Consider the following 23,647-nt stretch of genomic DNA (forward strand, 5'->3'; position numbering starts at 1 on the left):
CAGTGAGTCTAATATTTTTAAAGGGAAATTGGGTATATTCAGTAGCACATAAAATAGTTATAATCAAACGATTATTATGATAGAAGAAAAGTACACACTCAATAGTAAAGGCTAATCACAATAAACTTTCAGTGATTGAAATTCAGTGATTTGTAATTTAAGTTGCTAACAATTCACATCTGAGATCTTTGTGTGAGATATCTCGAGGCTACCAGTGCCTTGGGGGTGGGGGGGTCCTACATATGAATTTTTGCATATGCTCTTTGCTTCATGTGTATTTTATTCTCCATACTTCCATATATACTAATATGCCAGGTATTCAATTAATTTTGAAGTTGCACTCTTATTTGAAAAGCACACAGGCTGGTGTGGTGGCTCTGCAATGGTGAACATCTCAAGACTGGGTAAAGCTCTATGTGTATCCACAACATTCAGCCTAGTCCATAGCATATTGTACTACTCCAGTAGTGATAGTAATAATAATAGTAATACTACTACTACCATTACTATTACTACTACTAATAATAATGTGAAACAAGTTAACTTGTACTGAGAGTTACCATGCAGATATGCCTGGATCTAAGGGCAAAGGAGAAATTGTCTCTGTGCTGGTAAGAAGGGCTGCAGAAGGCTTTTGAGCTGTCTTGAGAGATAATCAAGAGCAAGGTACAGGGATATGCATGGAATGCACTTAGGAAATTGTAACTGGGACTAACTCATGGAGTGGAAGTGGGGTGTAGTAAGAGATGAGGCCGAGATGGGAGCAGGTCTCAGATCATGGGTTCCTCCTGTGCCAAATTAAAGAGTCATTGGGGAATTACCCAGGGGCTTCACAGAGAGGAGAGACTGGATCAGGTCTAGGCTTTGGTAAGAGGGCTAATGTGAATAATGATGATAATAACAACAATAACTAAGCTCTGATTATTAATGCCTATTGCATTTCAGGTACAGTGCCAAGTGCTTTATAAGGTCATAGCTTGGATCTGAACTGTGACACTTGGACTTCAGAGCAAATGCTCCTAACCACTGGGCTGTGGTGCTCGGATTGGAGGCACAGCGATGCTGAGGGATTGCTGAAGGAATTCAGGTGAGAAATAACTTGCCAAGGTGTTAAGTAGCAAGTGTTAAGAACAAAAAGAAGGAGGGGTCCCAGGACTTGGAGACCAGTGGATCTGTGGGATGAAAGAGTGGGAGAACTGGAAACGCCTCCCAAATTTCTGGCTCAGGTGCCTAGGTAGGTGGCCGAGCCGTTCACTGAGCTAGAAGAGGAGGAGGACATCACTGTGATTAAATAAAGTCATGCACTCTTTCAGTTTTTCTTTTCCATCGTTTCTGCACAAAGACATCGTTTCTAAAGACAAAGCTACAAGCTCTCAGAAAGACCAGAACAATGCTTGTAGATTGCTCTATTTAAACTCCATACGAGCAGCAGGATGCAGAGTTCATTAAGGAATGCAATTTCCCATTTGCTGATAGCTCCAATACTGGGATAGACTGAATTGGATGCAATAATAAACATATCTTATGAATACCAGAGGTAGGATTTTCAATATTTTCTCTGTATGAAAAACAGACTGTTTTCAATTTCTCATTTGATCAAATAGAGGGTTATTAAGTCCATTACTAACGGTGTTATTTTTGGCCGCACACTTTCAGAGTGAAGTAGTTGTCATGCAGGAGACTTCAGTCCCTGCCAGAACAGGACAGTGATGGGAACACCGTATCCAGGGCAACCAAGAGTTCAGACTTCTGGGTCCATAAATAATCATTCCTCCGCTTGCCCTTTGTGATGCTGGTCTCTGAGCTGCCTCATGACAGAAGGGGCCCCATCACGAGGCCACTGTTCTCGTTCTTACTTGGGGTTTAAATGGCTGTTGAGGAATATTTTATAAGGAAGGCAATGTTTCAATTCCATCACAGATTTCACCAGCAGAAGTGTGCAGCTGACTCCCAGTATCTTAGCTCTGGCTACAAGGACATTCAGTAATCAGAGGAACCAGGACAGGGATGTTTTTCTGGGTGGGTGGATGCTCTTGGCACCAAGGTTGCTTGAGGCTTTATATGAGCTTGATATCTGTGTTTAATGAAAACACAGTCGAGGCAGGAGAAATCTGGAGGGCGGGAAAGGTGGTGATGAAAACCACCAATTAAAAACTGCAATCATGTTTTTTTCCCTTGACATCCCCTTGGAGCTGATTTGAATTTCTCCTTCATAAAGACTTGCAAGTTCTCTCGACAGCACAGAAGTCTCTCCTTCCAATAGATTTCCACAGCACTCATTTGACAATTAACTCATGTATTAAGAAGTCACTGTGTCATAGTGGTTAGGAGATCTGTATATCAGTAGGCTGGAATCAGCTTGCCAGAGCCTCAGTGTTAGCCATGCACAGTGGTGAGCAGTGGTGATCCCAGCCTCTTTGCAGTCTCAGGCAGGAGGGCTGCAAGTTTGGGTCCAGCCTCAGTAACTTAGTGAGTCTCTCTCTCTCTCTCTCTCTCTCTCTCTCTCTCTCACACACACACACACACACACACAGGCTGAGTCTGTAGCTCAGTGGTACAGCATTTGCTGGGCATGCAATACCCTAAGGCCCTAGGTTCAATCACTAGCACAACTCACAGAAAGTTTCATTGATTTCAGGAGCATTAGGTGTCAGGGTCCCTGAAGTTTTCACAAATCTACAAAGATGTTGGAGATCCAGAAAAAACTGGCTTTAAATAATACAAAAAATATTTGCAGAACTAATAATTATTTGGTAAATACTTAAAACATAACATCTACTGTCAACTATCCTTTAATGTTTAAATATGGATACGCATGAATCAGAGTTATAGGATTTTATGTTTCCTTTCAAAAACTATAGTAAAAAAGGTTATATTTATAAGTGAAAGTATATTTTAATATGTTATGATATTGCAAGTGGCTTTTTTATTTTTTATTTTTGGTACTGGGATAGAACTCAGGAATGCTTTACCACTAACCTACACCTCAAGTCTTTAAAACAATGTTTGTGTTTTTTAAATTTTAAGATAGGGTCTCATTAAGTTGCTGAGGCTGGCCTTGAACTTGCAACCCTCCTGCCTCAGCCTCCCAGGTTGCTGGGATTACAGGCGTGAGCTGAATGTGGCTTTGTGTGCAAATGTCCTTTGAGTTTATGGAGATCTTAAAACAGCTCTAGATACTTTTGAGAATGGCAGATTTTATTCTGCCTATGACATCTCTTGTGCCACACTGGACTATTATATTGACGTTTATACTTTGTTTTTCCAACCAAGCCATAAGATCCGAGGACAGTACTGTAGAGAATGGACTAATTTAAAATCTGAGGCTCTGCTATGGGACTCACCACTGACCAGGTATAAAATCTGGGCACAGGGTTCAGTTTGTTTACCTGAAAACTGGGAAGATTAAGACCTGTTTCCACTCCTGTGCTGGGCCACAGTGACGGGGAGGCCCACACTTCAGGAGACTCAGAGGGAGGTAAGCCTTTGAGATACCCAGGGGCTACCAGGACCCTCCGTCACAGGGAGGAGCCAGTAAACCTCTAGGACCAACACAGTAGCTTCTCTTCTGTGCTGGGATCTGAGCCACACTTAGTATACCTGCAGTCTTTCCCCTTTTGCTCATTCATTTTTAAAATATTTAACAAACATTGAGCCTTTCTATGCTATAGGACTTGTGCTAGGAGCAGGGATACAGTGGAATGCCCAGAGTCTACAGCAAAATTTTTCTTTTTTTTTTTCCCTCAGTGTGTGGTTTAATCCATCACAGCTAGGATTTGAACATGTCCCCAAAGGCCATGTGTTAGAGACTTAGTGGCCAGTGCAACAGTGTTGAGAGGTGAGATACTGAGGTGATCAGGCCCAGCCTTGCTGAATGGACTTATCCCATTACGTGGAGGGGTCAGTTACCAAGGGAGTGGGTACCTAATAAAAGGGCTAATTCTGTCTCCTTCCTCTTCCTCCTGCTCTCTTGCCCTTCTGCTTTCCCTCTCGGGAGGAAGCAGAAAGAAGGCACTGGCAGATGAAGTCCCTTGACCATGGACTCCATCCACAGACTCTGGAATTGTAAGAAATGGATCTCTGTTGTTTATAAATTGCCTGGTCTCATGTATTTTGTTATAGCAGCACAAAACTGACTAAGACAACTGGTTCCTATGTACACAGTTTCTGAGGGAAAATGAGACAATTTGAGAAAAGACAGTGGCACCCGCTGCTTTCTGCCCCCAGCCCTAAATATTTCTGAATATTTCTCTGGGGACCGTTCTATTTTGGTTCTAGTTCCCCCTCCCCAAGCCTGGGCTTTGTTAGAAGGAAGCTTCCCCCCTTTCAAGGCAGGGGTAAGAAGGTGGCGCAGGACTCACGGGTGGCAGGCAGGAGTTCCAGGTGGTAGTGTCATCGCTGCTGGTACTTATGCTGACGTTACAGTTGTCAACCTGGGAGGCGCTCAGGCCGTGCGGGTCCCCCGTGTCCTCCAGCTCCTCGTTCTGCTGCCGCCGTAGGCTGGCCAGCATCTGTAGCTCCGACTCACTCATCTGGCTGGGCTGGTAGTTTCTCCAGTTGTACTCCTGACCGGGAAAGAGGAAAACGATGGCACAAAGGTCACCCGGCCCCTCCTATCTCCATGGGCTGCCAACAAGCCTACTCCATGGGCTGCCAGAAGCCCCCCAGCAGAGGCCAGAGGTCTACCTCTGTTTAATGAGGCTCCTTCTCCACCTGCCGCCTACTGTCCTTCTGCTTCTAGTGTGCCTGTCACACTGTCCTTCACTGAGGTCCTCAAAGCCATCAGGACCCTGCCTGCCTCAGTTCCTCTGCCCCACGACTGGACGCCGCGAGGCATCCTTCAGGTCCCAGACCTTGTGTCTCTTCCCCGGGGAACCCTTCCTGACAGTGGCAGATGGGGCTGGCTCTGCGGCGTGGGCTCCCCAAAGGTCTGATCCTGCCCAGCGTCCCCAGGGGGACTGACTGACTGGGAGCTGGGCAGGCAGGAGTAGGCGCCAAGGCTGTATGGACGCCTCCCTGGGTATGTTGCAGGTCTGCTGCCCAGGAGGCGCTCCACCTGTATTGTGGATTCACTAAATAAACAATATTTCAAAGCTGTTTTTTTTTCAAGAAAAATAAAAATCATGTTTGAAAGAAAGCCCAGTTCAGAAGGGAATGGATGAATTTCAACATTGTTGACCATTAAAACTAAATATATTCAAATTTCAGTAAAAGTGAGAATGACCACTCTTGTTAGAGGCTACTGGATAATCTGAATGCAAGACAGGAAGATGTAGGCTCTGAAAGCTGGAGAGGCCTCAGAGCTGCAGTGGACACCAGCGCTGGTGCAGCTGTCCATGTGAAGGGCATCGATGCTCATCCTTAGAGGCCGGTATGTACAGGACAGAAACTGGTCTATGAAAACTTCAGGCTTTTTTATTTCCTTTCTCTGGTCCAGACCAGGGCAGTGGGAAGTACCACTGATGGGCACATGGGTTCTTTTAGGGGTGATGAAAATGTTCTGAAAATAGGTCATGGTGGTGATGGGCAGAGAATGTACTAGAAACTCTTGGACTGGTAAATTCTATGGAATGTGAAGTATACCTCATTATACATTAATTTTAACATGATAAAACATCAGCATCATAGAAGAGCAGTGTACTTTATATCCAGGACTAGGATACAACTTAAAAGCAATTTTGAGCTGGGCATGGTGGCACATTCCTGTGATCCCAGCAGCTCGGGAGGCTAAGGCAGGAGGATTGCAAGTTCAAAGTCAGCCTCAGCAACTTAGCAAGACCATGTCACAAAATTATAAATAAATAAATAAATAAGGGCTAGGGATGTGGCTCAGTGGTCAAGAAACCCTGAGTCCAATCCCCAGTACCAAAAAAAAAAAAAAAAAATGAAAATAGTGCTTATACTCCAACAGATCTTTTCCCAAGATATACTAGAAGTTTCAGACATTCCAGGCTCTACATTTACTTTCTTGGAGGACCCTTTGGAGATAGCTACTATCTTCTCCTGCTTCTTTTTTGCCTCATAGGGATGTGAAAAAGTTAAGAAATTATAATTTCAAAAACAAATTTTGGAGTTCCTATGGCATAAATGCTTTTAAATAAAGCATTACCATCATCATAATTTGAGGTTTTTAAAAGCTTATTATCTAATAATGTGGAGTTTTTTTTTTTTTTTCTGGAAAATTGCCAATGGAAACTCAGCTGGTTTTGGCTCCAGCAGTGTGGCACGTGAGAGCTCAGGCGATGTTTAGGAGGATTCATGAGTATTTAATATGCTTTGAGAGGGTTCTGTGGGGAGGAAGCAAATACCACACATTTTATTTCAGTGAAAATTCATATTTCAATGAAATAATGCTAAAAAAGAAGGAAATAGCTATTTTAAATTCAAAAGAAGCATTTGAGGGGACAATTACACACATAGGAAAACGCTCAACATCATTATCATTAGAGAAATACAACTCACAACCACAATGAAGCACCTTCCACATCCACAGGAATGGTTATGAGTATCTATAGACTGGGCTCGCCTGTAATCCCAGAGGCTCGGGAGGCTGAGACAGGAGGATCACAAGTTCAAGTCCAGCCTCAGCAACTTGGCAAGACCCTAAGCAACTTAGCGAGACCCTGTCTCAAAATAAAAAAATAAAAAATTGGCTTGGGATGGGGCTCAGGAGTTGAATACCCTCGAGTTCAATCCCTAGTATGGAAAACCAAAACAAAAACACCCATATTTAAAAATAAATTAAAAAAAAAAGATAATAAGTGTGGACAAGCAGGTGGAGAAGCTGGAACCCTCACACCTTGCTGGGTGGGCACTGCAGGTGGTGTAGCTGCTTTGGTAAAAAGTTTCTCAAAATGCTAAACACTGAGTCACCCAGCAGCACACTCTGAGGCACCTGGCAGAAGAAGGGAGGATACGTGTTCATGTAGAAACCACGGCACTACTACCCCCAATGGAAGAGGAAAACCACCAAGTGTCCATCAACTGAGGAGTGGGGTTTTGTTTATCCATATAATGGAACGCAGCCATGCAGAGGAGTGAAGGATGGATAGAGCCTACCACCCGGAAGAATCTTGAAAACACTGTGCTAAGTGCAAGAAGCCAAATGCAAGAGGCCGCACAGAGTATGGGATCCTGTTTACATGAAAATCACAGAGACCAGAAGTGGAGGAGTGGAGCCCAGGGGAACAGGGCAGTGGGAAGTGCCGCTGAGGGGCACCTGGCTTCTTAGGGGTGATGGAATGTTCTGAAAATAGGTAATGGTGGTGGCAGAGAAATAGGTCATGGTGGTACTAGAAATTCCTGGAATGCCTACTTTAAAATGGTGAATCCTATGGTATGTGAACAGTATCTCTATTTAAAACGTAGTGATAGCAGAGTCCCACCTGCTTGACTGAACTAGGGACCCTGGTCCTTCACTTCAGTTTTTCTGTCAAGAAACAGAAGTGAGCACCTAATGCATCCCAGAGGGGTGCTGTTTGGCCTGCCGTTGCCAATGTGTGTTTTCACAATGGAAAATGGCATTTTATTTTAATTCTGACAATTTTCTTTTTGGTAAGAAGAAATCTTTAATATGAACTTGGTTTGATTGACTCATCCATTTAATTGGCTTATTTAACTGACAAGCTGGAACTGAGTAGGAAAAACAACACCATGTCCTAGGACACACTCACAAAAGAGGATGTGGCAGTGATTGCATCAGACAGATGTGAATCTGGACCCTAGTTCTACCATTTCCCAGCTGTCTGTGATCAGGAAATGACTTAACCTCTCTGTGCCTCATCCTTCATCTGTAAAAGGAAGACCTTAGTATCCTTCACAGGATTTTCGGTGGAATAAATCAAATAATATATACCAGATGCTTAGCACAGTGGCGGGCAAACAGCTATACTAGGGGCATCCAAATTAGTGATTTGAAGCTTTATCAGAAAATGCTATAGTTTGAATCTTAAGTGCTTCCCAAGGCCTGATCCCCAACCCATGACATTATTCGGAGATGATAGAATCTTTAAAATGTATGGCCCAGTGTGAGGGTCTAAGTCCCTGGGATGTGTCCTTGAAGGTGGTGATGGGACACCTTGGCTCTTCCTCTTCTTCTCTCTCCCACTTCCCAGCCATGAGATGAATGGTTTTTGCCACATGCTGCCACCAAGTTCTGTCTCACCACAGGCCCAAAAGCAATAGGACCAATCCCTGGTGGGCTAAAATCTCCAAAGCTGTCAGCTGAAACAAACCTTTTTCTGTATGAGCTGATTATCTCAGGTATGTGTTACAGTAATGGAAAGCTGACTAACACATGTAAACTGGGTCTACTTATAAATTTACTCATGTTCAACTACACTAAAATAGTACATATGATATAAAACCCACAAAATGAATGAAATTCAAAATGCTTGAGATTCAAAAAAATGGAGATGGTTTCACAATTTTCTACTTAAGTTTGGTAATCTTCTCTTTGCTACAAATTCTGGGGTGAAAACATCCCTCTTCAGAGACCATTGAGTAAGCAATCAATACAAGTCCTTTCTGTTATCTTATTCTTTCCTCTCATTTTCTCTGTCTCCCTTCTGCCAATCTTCTATCCATTCTGTACCCTGATGGGAGCTAAAAACACAAGAAGACAAGACACACTCCTGTCCTCATGGAGCTCACGGCCCAGAAGGGGAGACGTAACAGATTATAGAACAGGAATTCTAGTAGACTCTAATCCATACCACAACAGAAGTATGACTAATGGAATGGAACGTAGAACAGGAGTGATTAACTGTTCGGCAGAATTATAGCAAGCCTCACAGAAGTCAAAGTGGCATTGGTAGTAACTAAGTTTGCTGACAATGAAATAAGTGGCCTTCAAAAGGACATTCTCCACCTCTGGGGGGCTGAAGCAGGGGTGGGTGGAACAGCTGGCTGGAGTGGTGGAAATGAGTGTCACTAACTTATTCTTCAAATACTTCGACCCTAATCCATTGCCAGGCACTGTTCAAGCTAAGTATGCTTGGAGCTCTAGATTTCCCTGGTTTTATTTCATACAACAGTAAAATATATTTTGACAACACTGTGGAAGAGGCAGCTCAAATTGAGCAGAGAGAAGAAAGCAACTTTCTCCAGGGTCACGAAAAGAACCACTGGTGGCAGAGATGGGCAATTAGTTCTCCAAGACGTTTTTAATTTGCAATCTCTTAAGCCATTTCAAAATCACCAGAAAGCCAAAATCATTTATTATTATTATTATTTTAAAAGGAGGCTTGCAGTAAAGCCTTCACATTATAGTGGACGCCAGCACAAGATGTCATCTAACTAAATCATGCCACTCCTGAGAGGCAGAGTGCCTCATGCAATTCCAACTCTGAAAGGCTCAACACATTATGCATAACTCAATTTTGTCTCCAAATATCCTTGTAGGAAAGAAGGGAGATGTTATCAATCAGATTTGCTTGGGGAACGAGGCAGCGGGCTGAAGGCCATATGATTCAGCCATGCTCTGACTCCAGGCAAGCCCTTGCTAAGTATCAAGTTGTTCACTTTCATTGACCTTCAGACGTTTTTAGGAGCCTACGCCAGTGAAATTTCAAACACAATTAAGATACGGCCCTCGCTTTCCTGGTCCTCATAACTAGTAGGGCAAATGGGAGCAATGAAGAAATGACCAGCATATGTTGAAGAGCAGCTTCAACAGTCACACATAGCCATGGTCATGTTTAGAAGGAAAACTCATAACTCCAGCAGAAAAATAAAACACAGCAAACAAAAACAGTGTTCAACTTGATGTAACCTCTGTTCTTGATTTTAAGACAGGAGAGTTGAGTTGATTCAATATCTGCCTTGAGAATTTTGTGAGCCTTGGATAAGACCCATTTCTGCTGATCTATGGGTGATAGACAAAAGGCGAAAGTGGTCACAAGATCAGATCAGATCAAGAACCTCATCCTATTCTTTAAAGATGGGAGGGAAACAGAATTGGGAGAAAATTGTGATGCTATCCCCATTTGGAGTTTATAAAATCTCTGAGACTCTCAGAATCAAGTTTTCTTATAAAGATGTCTGACTCCCATGGCACAGGGTATCATGTTTCTGGTATCATGTTGCAAAAACTCTGAGTGCAAGGGCTATCCAGCAACCCTGTCTTTGCATTAAGTTGTGATGGTTGTAACTTTAAAAAAAGTATTATTTACTACAAAGGAGGTGGTGACTCTGAGAATATAATGCACATGACAACATAAGAGAAGGGAGATGTGCAAACTGGTCTGGCATTTCAAAAAAGAGTGATGTCACTTTGTGTAGGACCAGCTAAGGTTTTGTGGAGAGGGCCTCTAAGCTGGGCCTTGAAAGATCAGAAGGGTGATTTGGCAGCATATTTTAACCATTAGGTGGGAAAATGTGGGGCAAGCCAGGAGTATGGAGCTTTCATCCTAGAAAAATCATCACATAGACTTTAGAAAGTAAAACCCTGTGGTGGTTTGGATGTGAGGTGTCCCCCAAAAGCTCACATGTGAGATGATGCAAGAAGGTTCAGAGAAGAAATGCCTGGGTGAGAGCCTTAACCCACTCAGTGAATTAACCCCATGAAGGGATTAACTGGGTGGTGGCTGGAGGCAGGTGGGGGTGGCTGGAGGAGGGGGCATTGGGGGCGTGACTTTGGGGTCTCTATTTGTCTCTGGAGAGTGGAGTCTCTCTCTGCTTCCTCATCACCATGGGAGCTGCTTCCCTCCACCACACTCTTCCTCCATGATGTCCTGCCTCCCCTCGAGCCCTGAGGAATGGAGCCTGCTGTCTGTGGACGGAGACCTTTGAAACTGTGAGCCCCCAAATGAACTTTTTCTCCCCTACAATTGTTCAGGTCTTTTGGTCACAGTAGAGAAAAAGCTGACTAAAACGTACCCATTACTCCTTTAGAAATGAAATAAAATCTAAAACAAAAAGGATTAAGATATTTACAATGTAATCCAAGTCTTGTACGACCAAATAGCTTCCTCTTTTCCATCCAAGTCTGATTAAAAGTTTAACATTCTTATGGAATCTAGAGCAAAATAAGAGAAAGAAGGTGGTCGGGGGATAGGATATCATAAATATAAATGAAGACCAGTGGAGTAGAAGGAAACTGAGAGGGAGGGAGGAAGGACAGGAGAGAGGAGGAGATATGGAATGTAACAAAATCATGTTACATGCATTTATAAGTGAACCACAGGGAATTTCACCTTATGGTTACATAGAAAGTAACAATCAAAAATAAAGGAAGATGAGGAGAGTAGAGGACAGAGAAGAGGGGAAGGGAGGGTAAGTGTGTGTGTGTGTGGTAGGGGAACAGGGATTAAATCAAATTCCAGGAATGTATGATTTTGTCCAAACGAACCCACCTACTATATATAACTGAAATGCTCTAATAAACAGTGTTGAATGTTCTCCCCAAAGACATATTCTTAGTGGCTCTCAAATGAAAACCATCCATATGCCCAGTAAGAGGGATAAAGAGATAAAGTTATATTCACACAGTGGAATAATTTGCAGTGTTGAAAGGAGCAACTCATCGAGTCTCACCCACAAAATGCCAAGTGAGCGACGCCAGACACAAGAGAGTCATGGTGGTAAAAGTCATTGTAGGGATAGTTGTGAGGGGAGAGTGACAGGAAAGGGTAGTGACACCGGGTTTTTTTTTTCCATTTGTTCTTTTTAGTTATATGTGACACCAGAGTGTATTTTGACACATTACACATACGTGGGGTATGACTTCCCAGTCTTGTGGTTGGACATGATGTGGAGTTTCCCTGGTTGTGTGTTCATATAGGAACACAGGAAAGTTCTGTCTCATTCACTCCACTGTCTTTCCTGTTCCCATCCCCCCCTTCATTCTCCTTTGTCTAGTCCAATGAATTTCTATTCTCCCAACCCCCTTACTGTGTGTTAGCATCTGCATGTCAGAGAGAACACTGGGCCTTTGTTTTTTGGGGATTGGCTTATTTTCACGGTGGGTTACTTCTTGACCAGGCGATGGTTCTGTGGGTCAGTTGGTTCAGTTTGTGAAATTCATCAACGTAGGTGCTTAAGATATGTGTGCATCTCTGTGATCATCAATGACAAAGCAGCAAGAAGTGATTACTCATTAATCACTGGAAGCTTATTCTGGGTAGTCCTAGTGGGGAAAAAAAGCATTTTGTAAATGCAGCTGGGAGACAGCATCAGTGCTGATTTCAAATTTTTATTTATGATTAAGTGAAGTAAGCCAGACTCAGAAAGACAAGTGCCCCATGTTTTCTCTCATGTGAGGAAGCTAGAGACTAAAAGGAAAAACAGGATCCAATGAAAATAAAGGGAGGCAGGGCACAGAAGCACACGTCTGTAATCCCAGTGGCTTGGGAGGCTGGGGCAGGAGGATGGCAAGTTCAAAGCCAGCCTCAGCAACTTCGTGAGGCCCTAAGCAACTCAGCAAGATTCTGTCTCAAAATAAAATGTAAAAAAGGGGCTGGGGATGTGGCTCAGTGGTTAAGTGCCCCTGGGTTCAATCCCTGGTACCAAAAAAAAAAAAAAAAAAAAAAAAAAGAGAGAGAGAGAGAGACAAGAAAAGAAAGAGAGACCAGGGTAGAAGAAGGGGGTGGGAGGAGGAATAAGGAATGAAACTGATGAAATTATGTCATGTGCGTGTATGAATATGCCACCATGAAACCCATTCTCACTAATTAAAAAAAAAATAAGAGTCTCATAGTTGTATTTAGAAAAGTTTTGGAAGTTTTTTTTTAAACCCATTATAGCAAGAAAAGTATGGTAGTTCATTTTTCAAAGCTAACTTTAATCTTGAATTGCTGTTTTAATTTAAGGATTAATCTCCTTCCTATTGCTATTTGCAAACCATGTTTAATCTCTACATTGACATTTTAAATAATTGCTGATGGTAAATTAGTGTTCCAGGGCATCTCTTCACCAACTGAAAACTTATTTCTAATTCCTGAGCTCTGTATTCCCCACAGGAGACTGTCCTGATTCATCTGGGACCAGGCCCACTAACAATAGAATGAGGAGAGACAGCAGCTACAAAGGAGAGCTCTAAGTGACCCACACTTGTGTGCACAGCTTATTCACCTTCGCCATCTCTGGTAACTTTCAGCATGTGTATTTACCTTGCAAAAACTGTAATTAAAGACCTAGGCACTGTACAACCTGAAAACCTTTGCCAAATTTAAGGCAAGGTGTCAAGTTAGATAGCACCCATGAGGAGTGAGGCCATTTGAAGAACCAAGTGACAAGAAACTGGATGGTGCTTTAGGTCAATGAGCATCACTTGGACCTGAGCACGCCAGACTCAACCTTGCCAAAGTCAGTTACAAGCCTTTCAGCATGTGACCTGGAGACGCTTGACAACCTTTGAGTCAGTCCATATTTATCTACACAACCAATCCCTTAGGAATCTCAGCTGGACAATTTTTCAGTGGCAAAGTTCCTTATAAGGACACTAGTAACTTTCAATCTCATGAATGTGCCTCTTTTTGGGGGGTGGGTGGGTGTTATGTTTGGATGTGAGGTGTCCCCCACAAGCTCACGTGTGAGACGGTGCAAGAAGGTCCAGAGGAGACATGACTGGGTGGTGAGAGCCTTAACCCAACCAGTGAATGAACCCCTGATGGGATTAACTGGGTGGTGGCTGGAGGCAGGTGGGTGTGGCTGGAGGAGGGGGCATTGGGGGCGTGGCTTTGGGGTCTCTATTTGTCTCTGGAGGGTGGAGTCTCTCTCTGCTTCCTGATCACCATGTGAGCTGCTTCCCTCCACCACACTCTTCCTCCATGATGTCCTGCCTCCCCTGGAGCCCTGAGGGATGGAGCCTGCTGTCTGTGGACTGAGACCTCTGAAACTGTGAGCCCTCTAGTAAACTTTTCCTCCCCTAAGATTGTTCTGGTCAGATATTTTAGTCTCAGTGGCAAAAAACCTGACTAAGACAGTGGGCATAAAGAGAGTTTTTTAAAACATCATTATGCTGATGTGCTACATTTGTATAGAATACCATTCTAATCCATGACCTAAATAGAAATATGCTTCCATACATTTTGCCTTGAGAGCTCACTAATTTTCAGAAAGAAGTCTCTGACAAATAGAGCCATGCTCTTCTTATTAACTGTAAAGAAAAACAAATTTTAATTTTCTGGCATCTGTCTTCTGAGTTCAAGGTATTTCCTGAGTTTATTAATTATACACTAGAAGGGATCTGGTAGGATCAAGTTGAACAGGTCTCCTATCACATTCAATGGTAAGCCATCCTTCAGGCACTTGGACACAGGCCAGAATAGTGGCCATTCAATAAATGTAGATTAAAATATTGAAAGAACTGGGAGGAAACCCAGTGGCTTGCAAGGCTTGAGGCAGGGGAATTGTAAGTTCAAAGCCAGCCCCAGTAATCTAGCGAGGACCTGAGCATCTTAGTGAGACCTTGTCTCAAAATTAAAAAATCAAAAGAGCTGGTGATGTGGCTTAGTGGTTAAGTGCCCCTGGGTTCAATCCCTGGTACAAACAAAAACAAAAACAAAAACCAGAACTCTAGGAGGAAAACAATCCCTGAGACTATTGACAGAAATGAAAATAAAGGTAAGAAACAGGAGTTTCTGGAGTGGGGAGATGATAACTTCAGAAAGTTTTAGAATGTGTAACAGTTTGATTGTAATATAATAATGGCAGATTGATCAAAACCTCTTGTGGGCTTTTGCACATGGAAATACTTTAAAAGCTTAAAGTAGCCATAGAACTTAAGTGGCCACGTGATCATGGAATCTTTTCAGTGGTCTCTAAAGGGAGGGAGCAGTTCATTGTGTTGGATATGTACTGGCTTTCATGTCTCCAACTCCTGGGTTTGATATCGCTTTGCTACTTAGATGTGAGCAAGGCAAAGATGGTTTCCTTGTCCATCAGACAGGGATAATAAAGCCTATGTTGAGGGGATGGACATGGAGACTGGAGATAGAATATGAAGCACCCTATAGAAGGCTAGGCACATGAAAGGAACCCCAAATCATTAACATCAGATGAAGGGCTCTAAGCCACAGACTTCAGACCTCAGAGTGTTTAGGAAATACTGCCAGCCTAGCAATTCTGTATCATCACCCAAATTTTGTACTTTAATTATTGTAACATAACTTCTATTTTAGACCATTTTGCTTTTGTCCACAACTAAATTAAACATTGAATGCAAAGAAAGTAAAGGAAACAAGCCACTTTGAAACCACATCATGAATTTTGACTGAAAACTGCTAAAAAAGAAAACGGAGGGATGAAAAATTCCTACGCCTAATTCAAATACTTTTAATGGCAGCACAAATGTTATTTTGTCACCAAATTTTGTAGTTTCAGCAATAATCATCCATAGCACATTGACAGAAAAAACTGAAATAATGACCTTGTCTTTTCAGGGATAAGGAAAGAGTGTGGTTTTGACCAAACATCAAGCATCAGACTGTTTTCCAAAAGCTATTCATTGGTGGAAGTGTCCAATTAAATAATGAAACATTCTTGCCCTGATTAGCACTAAGGGTTATGAGTGCTACTAGTTCTGCCCCAATTCAATTCAATCTGTCAACCATGAAGCTATTCATCTACAGTTTGGCTCTGTGGACAAGAGAGGAACACAAAGTGTGGTCTCTGGTGAGTGACTCGAGATATCATTTCTGTTTCTAAATATCTCCCTGTCTTTGGGGTGTCCCTGAGTCTACCACGCGGCCTGCGCAGTGGTTTCATTAATGAGGTTCTGGCATTCAGTTAGTTAGAAGAGATCAAAATAAAACACACAGACAGTACCTTATTTTAATGCTAGGTCCAAGACGACTCGCCTCTCTCTGTTTCCCTCCTCAAGCCGCTCAGCAGGGCAGCGAGGATTACTCTGGGCTAGCAGGAGAGAGAGAGAGCGAACACGCCGGGGATCAGCCTTTTATTTGGGGGAAACAAGAGATTCAGGGGAGAATTCCATCCAATGAAGGTTGAGGGGGGGCTGCACTCCAAGGTCAGGGTCAGTGATTGGGTCTCCAGGGTCAGTGGTTACGCACACCCCCACACGGATGGGCTCTCTCATCAGGAAAGGGTCGGGATAACTCCGACACAGCCAGAGTGCCTCAGGCCCTTAACGGGAGTCACCCAATCACGTGTCAGAATGGCTCCCCACATCTGAGAAAGCACTAGCACCCAGAAGTTGGGACACATTAATGCACTCTTTGTTAGCAATTCGTTCAACTATACAGAGCAGGAAGCAGATAACCATATAGTCCATATAGCTACCATTCATTGAACAGCACTTATAATTAATTTCTGGAATTTTATGAAATTGTGGAGGTTTCATTTGCTTTTAGATGAATATTGGTTTACATTTCTAACCACTTAGTAGAAATGTAGAAGAAAATACCTTGTCCAATTTCGGGCTAGGTTGTGACCAGTTCTACATGAACTATCTCACTTAGTAGTATAGGGGTTTAGCATAGGGCTGGGGCTGGGGCTCCGTGGTGGAGCGCTCACCTAGCACCTGTGGGGCACTGGGTTCCATCCTCAGCACCACATTAAAAAAATAAGATAAAATAGGGGTATCTTGTCCATCTACAACTCAAAAATATTTTTAAAAAACCCAACAATATAGAATAAGTATGTTTTTTTTCCAAATGTGAAGATGAAGTGTAACTGAGGTTAATAAACCTGTCTGAGGTCATACAGGTAAGAAGAGCAAAGCCAGGACTTAAATCCAGGTCGGTCTGACTCCAGCTTCTGCTCTGAACCATGGCTGCCCTTGACATCTCAGTTTGGAAGGATGGGGATGTAGACGGTCTTGATAGAGGGCCCTGTTTGAGGGAGACTGCTTATCAGATGGCCCGGGGCAGCCCAGGCCAGTGGGCCATCTGTGTTGGAAAGTGCCAAAGGAGGGGGAGTCACCTTCTAAGGGAATCCCTACAGTTAGGCCAGGGGAGGAACATCTGCTGATAAACAGGGTAACTTGACCTTGAAACAGGTGTTTTCAATCAGTGCAATACTGTAGCTGAAGCAAGTCATTCTTTAAACAATGGTGCATTGTTGGAAAAACGGCTGCAAAGGCCATACTTGAGTGACAAATTTAAAGCGAGACAGTTGGCTTCCCTTTGAACAAAGAGTATTATAGATCCTAGAAAATGTAGAACTTTATATAGTGATACAGTGCTTTATAATGTTAAAATAATTTATGAATTCATTTTCCTTTAAGTTTGTATGACATAAATTGCATAGATTTTATTACTTTTTAAAAAATATGATGATAGATATTCCCTATTCTGATATTAGGTTCAAGTACATCGGGGAGGCAGTGAAAATAATCCTTTTGCATTATCCAAAATGGCTTGACAATTAAATAAAAAAGTTTGCTCAGATTGTACCATGGCCTAAACTATCTTTTAACTATCCTCCTATAATTCAGTTTTGATATTCAAAAAGTAAGATGTAAAGATTAAAGTAAAAAATTATATAAAGCTGGGTACAGTGGCACAGGGCTGTAATCCTAGTAATTTTAGAGGCTGAGGCAGGAGGATTACAATTTGAGGCCAGCGTTAGCAACTTAGACCCTAAGCAACTTGGTGAAACCCTGTCTCAAAATATAAAATAAGGGGGCTGGGGATGTGGCTCAAGCGGTAACGTGCTTGCCTGGCATGTGCGGGGCTCTGGGTTCGATCCTTGGCATCACATAAAAATAAAATAAAGATGTTGTGTCTACCGAAAACTGAAAAATAAATATTAAAAAATTCTCTCTCTCTCTCTCTCTCTCTCTCTCTCTCTCTCTCTCTCTCTCTCTCTCTCTCGCCTCTCCTCTCTCTGTCAAAAAAAAAAAAAAAAATATATATATATAAAATAAAAAGGGCTGGGGAGATAGTTCAGTGTTCCCCTGGGTTCAATCCCCAGTATACCTACCTACACACACACACACACACACACACACACACAAGTTATACAACTCCTCTCCTATAAAAAGTCATGTACCCCCCCCCCCCCCATCCCAAAGAGAATACCCAAATTTGTAACTGGAGCTTATTTTGTCTTTCTCTTGAAAATAACCATTCTTTAATAAGTTCCAACATTTTCTGGAGTTATAAAACCTGTTATGTAATTCTTTTTTATTTGTTTAAAGACGCACATAATGCAATTTGTAGCTTTAAAATGATTCATTCATAATTGTTTGAATGAAGTTGTATGTGTGGAAGAGTTTAATTACTAGCTATCTACATGGGTTGCAACATAACCCAGAGGGCTGTACTTCTTTCTTAATTAAAAATTATTTGAACTTAATAATAGAGAAATCTATTAAAATATGAGTAAGATGTTGCAAGAAAGAAGTTTACTGAACAATTAGCAAGTCAATTTCGTAAGCATTCCTTAAGAATTACTAGTACTCTTCCATATCATGATAGAGCCAGTTCTCCTGTACTTCCCTCTGTAAGAACCTTTACTTTTCCTTTGTCACAAAGTTCCTTCATACTGGCACTTTGTAATAGCACAGATTTCCAGTGGGATGTCACTCACAAATTCCTAAATGCAATTCACAGCAAATTCCTACCAAGATCCCAGCTGCCTTTTCTGCAGAAATTGAGCCAATATAGCAAAACACAATGAGAAAAATGGAGAGTGAAGTTGAATCCACACTTCCTGACTTGAAAGCTGATTGTAGAGCTACAGTAATCAAGACAGTATGGTGCTGCTGCTGGTGGTGGGACGATATTAGATCAGGGGAACAGAAATAGGAGGCGAGAAAGCAAAACAAAAAATCCACAGGACGCTTATATGAATGATCAGTTCAAGGGAGGAAGAATAGTTTTATCAAAAAATAGAGCTCGGACAACTGTATGTCTATACACCCCCCCCCCCAAAAAAAATGTAGATCAACTTCTACCTTACATCGTACACAGAAAATTAACTCAATATGGATCATAGAACCAAATTTAAGAGTTAGAATGATAAAATTCTTAGAAGAAAACTTCTAGGAGTAAATCTTTGTGGCCTTGGATCAGGCGATGGCTGTGTAGACATAATACCAAACACAGAGGTGAGAAATACAAAGTCCGGTGGTCCAGTTTCAGAACTTTCAGCCTTAATTGGATCCAACTGTAGTAGCCCCTCTCTTTCACCTGCCCTAATTCTAAAATCAGCCAATCGCATAGACTGTAACCCACAACTCCTCCAATCAGAGTGAAGGGCGGAGCTGCCTTAGGTTAGAGATAGGAGCCAGCAGAGTGCTGCGGCCAGGGCGCTTGCTAGCCAGGTTCAGATGGCGCTCGCTTTTGCCAGGAAAAATCCAGGGGATCATAAAGGGTTGCCTTGCCTATCCCCTCTCCGCACGTGTTTGATTTCTTGTCGCACCTCTTTATTCCTAACAGCAACGGAGGAAAATAATAGCCTTGACTTCATCAAAATTAAACGGTTTTGTGCTTTAAAAGGTAGACACCATAAAGAAGGAAAAGGACAACCACAGAACGGGAGAAAATATTTGCAGATCTGTTAAGGATTTTTTTTTTAATCCAAACTAATTTAAGAATTATCACAACTGAACAATAAAAAAGACAATCCAATTAAAAAGTAGGCAAACAGTTTGAACAGGCATTTCTCCAAAAGAGATAAACAAATGGCCAATAAATACATGAAATGATGCTCAACATCATTGCATTAGTCGTTAGAGAAATGCAAATTGAAATAGCAGGAGAGACCACTTCATTCTCACTAGGATGGCTTAAATACACAAGACAGATAAGAAGATGTGTAGGCTAGGATATTGAGAAATTGGAACCCTTAGACAGTGCTGGCAGGAATGTGAAATGGTGCAGCCACTTTGGAAAACGTTTGGCAGTTCCTCAAAAATTAAACGTAGCGTTCCATATGACTTGGCAATTCCACTCAGAGGTATATATCCAAGAGCACTGAAAACATATGTCCACGTGAAAGCTTGCCCATGCATGTTCATGGCAGCATCATTTAGAACAGCTAAAAAGTAGAAGCAATCCAAATATCCATCAACTGATAAACGAATCAAAAAATATGGCATATCCACCCAATGGATTCAGGCATAAAAAAGAATGGAGTGCTATGGTATGCATGGATCTTGAGAACACGCTTAGAATGTAGCCAGACACATAAAGCCCTACATGTTGTATGATTGTGATGATATGGAATGTCAAGAATAGGCAGATCCATGAGTGCAAAGATTAGTGGTTGCCAGGAGTTTTGGGGGAGGAGCAATGGGAATGACTGCTACTGGGTACTAGGTTTCTTTTGGGGTAATGAAAAAACGATCTGAAATTAGATAGTGGTAGCCGTTGCAGGATTCTGTCAATATACCAAAAACTGAATTGCACACTTTAAAAGGATAAAGTCAGTCCTGTGTAAAAACAATCTCATAAAGTAGTTAAAAAAAAAAAGTCACCTGGATGAATGTAAGACTCCTCTGTGGAGTTAGCAAGCACACAGTGTTCTTCAGGAAATGTGTTTCCACAGATCCTTAGTTGCTAATCCCAAGTGAAGAGGATGCTGATGATCACAACCTATGAGCATGAGAGAACGCTCCATTTCTGTTGCAATTTCACTTTGAAATGAGGCAAGTCTGCCTTATGCCTTCAATAATTTTATAAGCTATTAAACTAAAATGGTCATATTTGCAAATGTGGGCAATAGATTGAAGTGATCATGTGGAGTGTTAGAGATAAAATTCTCTGAGTTGGAGTTTTGGCACCAAGACTACACCTCTTTAAGAGGCTGGGAAGCAATCCTTTGTGTCTTTATCCTCCCGCCCAAGATGAAGTTCCTTCGCCTACCCCAAGAAGCTTTCACTCTGAGTCAGTCTCCTCAGCTGTAAGATGCAACAACAGTTTCTTATCGGGGTGCTTCGAGACACAAAGGACACGCTGGACTTGTGCTTTGTCATCTGCAGTAAGCAGTTATAAAAAGTGTCTCCTGAAACAATCCACGTGATTTCTGGGAACAGCGCAAACCCAGGGCCCCTTAATGCAGACAGTGGGTAAGAGCAAGGTCCTTGTTCTCCCTCCAAACTTTGGTCTCCTACTGATTTTCTCATTCCCTTGTACTTTACAGAGTGCTGTTTTAGGCAGTATATTTTGCTGAGTGGCCGGGGACTTCCCGTTCATTAGTGCTTCAAGTTTCCAAGCTTCTTTTTGTGCTCTGGTTTTATTGCTTCAGAAAAATTAAAAGATTGAAAATAAGCAACTTTTTGGATGTGTAGGATGACAGGCTCTACCTAAGAGAAACTGGTGGCAAAGAAACTAGGGAGAACACAGATTGGGATGCTTCCTGAAGATTTGTCTGGTTCTGGTTTTGCCAGCCCACTATTGGCTGAAGTCAAGTGAAGTGGTGTTCTAGAAAAATCGATCAGGCTGGTTTATTACCTACATTCCAATTTATTACCTCCATCAAAGGAATAAAGTCACAATTGGGGAGGACAAGAACGTCTTTTTCTGTTTCAAAAGTACTTTCCGAAATGAAAAACACTCAAAAAACAATCAGCAACTTTCATCTTAACTAATCACAAAACAATCCATTTTTCACTAGGGTTAAGCGATTCACTATTTTCATGTGAACACACATGAGAAACGATCAGTTTTGTCTTTGGATGCTTCTTTAGGACAGGCTTTAACTTTTGTAAGATCTAACCCATGTTTATACAGCACAGCAGGTTACTGACAGGAAGTGGTTCTTTGTGGAGTCAGACAATCTGGGTTCAAGTTCTGCCTCCTTAACAAAGCAGCTGTTGTCCCTGGACAAGCCACATGACCCTTTAAAACCTCAGTTTCCTCATCTGGAAACTACCTCTCAGGGTCTTTATGAGGACCAGATATGAAATACTTCATGGAAAAGGGCTTGGCACAGTCACTGTTCCTGTAAATGTCCAGGAAATATTAGCTACTTCTATTTTGTTGATGATAATGATGTCTCTGCCATTACCTGTGCCGGGTAGCAATTAATCTACTCTAAATTGCATAGAACACAATTGAAGGCAGGCCTTACATTGTAACACATATAGAATACTTTGGACAGGACACGTACAGAAAATCTTTAATGTTTAAAAAATAGAATATAAGCGTCATTGGTTCTGCATAGCCTCATTTGTCCTCTAGTTTCTAAGTGCAGCTTAGGGGGAACTGAAGGAAGAAAAGTACTAAAGCAGAAAGGGAGAAAAAAAATCAATTTGATGGACACGAATATAGCCACCAAACTAGCCTAGGGATTTATTCGATGACACTGCTTTACTGTTAACCTTCACTCACATCATTTATTATTTGGGGGAACTGCTACTGAGAGACCAGAAAGTGAATGGAATAATGATGTTTTTATGGCTCCTAATGTAGATTGTTATTGAAAATCTGTCAATTTTACTGGCAAGCTTTTGGCTCAAAAATAAGATCTTCATTTATAATTTGCAGGCAGTGATAACGAAAATTATGGGAAGTAACTGGGAAATAAAAAATAACTATTATGAAGAAAATTACATAATTATCTTTCTCATTAAAAGCATGAGGCATTCCATTATCCTTGGGATGTGCAGTATACTCTTTAACAGCTGCTGTTACTGAACGAAAACATATCTGAATAGTGAAGAAAATACATTACTGATCACCCAAATGATGAAAAATAGATATTTCTGAAAATGTGTGTGAAGTGGAACAGATTAGAATACAGACGGGCAGCCCACACGGGTAAACCGCAGTAAAACCACCCAGAGAAAATTCGGTCTCAAACACCCCCACCCCCGAAATTTCTTTCATGGAGGTTTTGTATATTACAGTTGGCACTTGGTGGGCCGGTGGGTCCTTTGCCTTGATAAGGGGATCTGGAATTTTCCGAGAGGATCTTCACCTTCCAGGGAGAGGAAGGCACGGTGTAGACAACGAACTTGTTTGTGATGGCCAATCCTCATTTCTTTATTGGTACCAATACTAGGGATTGAATCTAGGACACTTAACTACTGAGCCACATCCCCATCTCTTTTTAATATTTTATTTAGAGAAAGGGTCTTGCTGAGTTGCTTAGGGCTTTGCTAAGTTGCTGAGGCTGGCTTTGAACTCGGGATCCTCCTGCTTCAGCTTCCCAAGACGCTGGGATTAAGGGACGCGCCACCGCGCCATGCAGTGATGGCCAGTCTTGGTTCTGCTCCACTGGACTGAGAGATACTGGAAAACTGATAAAGCACCCTTCTGGGTCGGTGAGCAATAGTTCCAGAAACAATTGGCAGGGGTGGGTGGGTGAGCAAACGGAAAGGGAAAAAGACCCGCCCTAAATGGGGTCAGCGCGCCCAATAGGCTGTGGGTCCAGAGACACCAAGCTGGGGAGCTCTGCGCATGCGCAGGCTTGACGCTTCTGGAGGGTGTGTGCTTTTTTGCTGCTTCCCTCATTTGAGGACCTCAGAGTCCCATTCTTAAGACTTTGAACGTGGACTTGCACCAGCGACCTTCCAGGGTGCCTCCAGGCCGTCAGCCTCAAACTGGGGCTGCATCATGGTTCCCTCTAGTTTTGTGGCTTCCATCTTCTTGGACTGAGCAGTTCCTGGTTCCTCTGGCTCTCCAGCCTCAGATGGCCATGTGGGACTGTCCAGCCTCTGACAGCGAGTCAGCCTAACAAATCCCTTGTAATTATCACTATATGCCCATTTTATTGGTTAGAATAATTACATATA

General features: G+C 42.3%; 1 protein-coding gene across 2 annotated transcripts in view; it reads right to left on the bottom strand.

The window, feature by feature from the left end:
• CFAP20DC (CFAP20 domain containing) overlaps positions 1-23,647 on the bottom strand; it is a 223,903-nt gene that overhangs the window by 51,466 nt on the left and 148,790 nt on the right. For both annotated transcript variants that reach the window (XM_081288238.1, XM_081288237.1), the window contains exon 13: positions 4,362-4,565. In XM_081288238.1, coding sequence (XP_081144364.1) covers positions 4,362-4,565 — 204 coding nt within the window. The remainder of the gene's footprint in view (positions 1-4,361; positions 4,566-23,647) is intronic.

The sequence above is a fragment of the Spermophilus citellus genome, assembly GCF_964194105.1.
Source record: "Spermophilus citellus genome assembly, chromosome: 3".
Taxonomy (NCBI): Eukaryota; Metazoa; Chordata; class Mammalia; order Rodentia; family Sciuridae; genus Spermophilus; species Spermophilus citellus.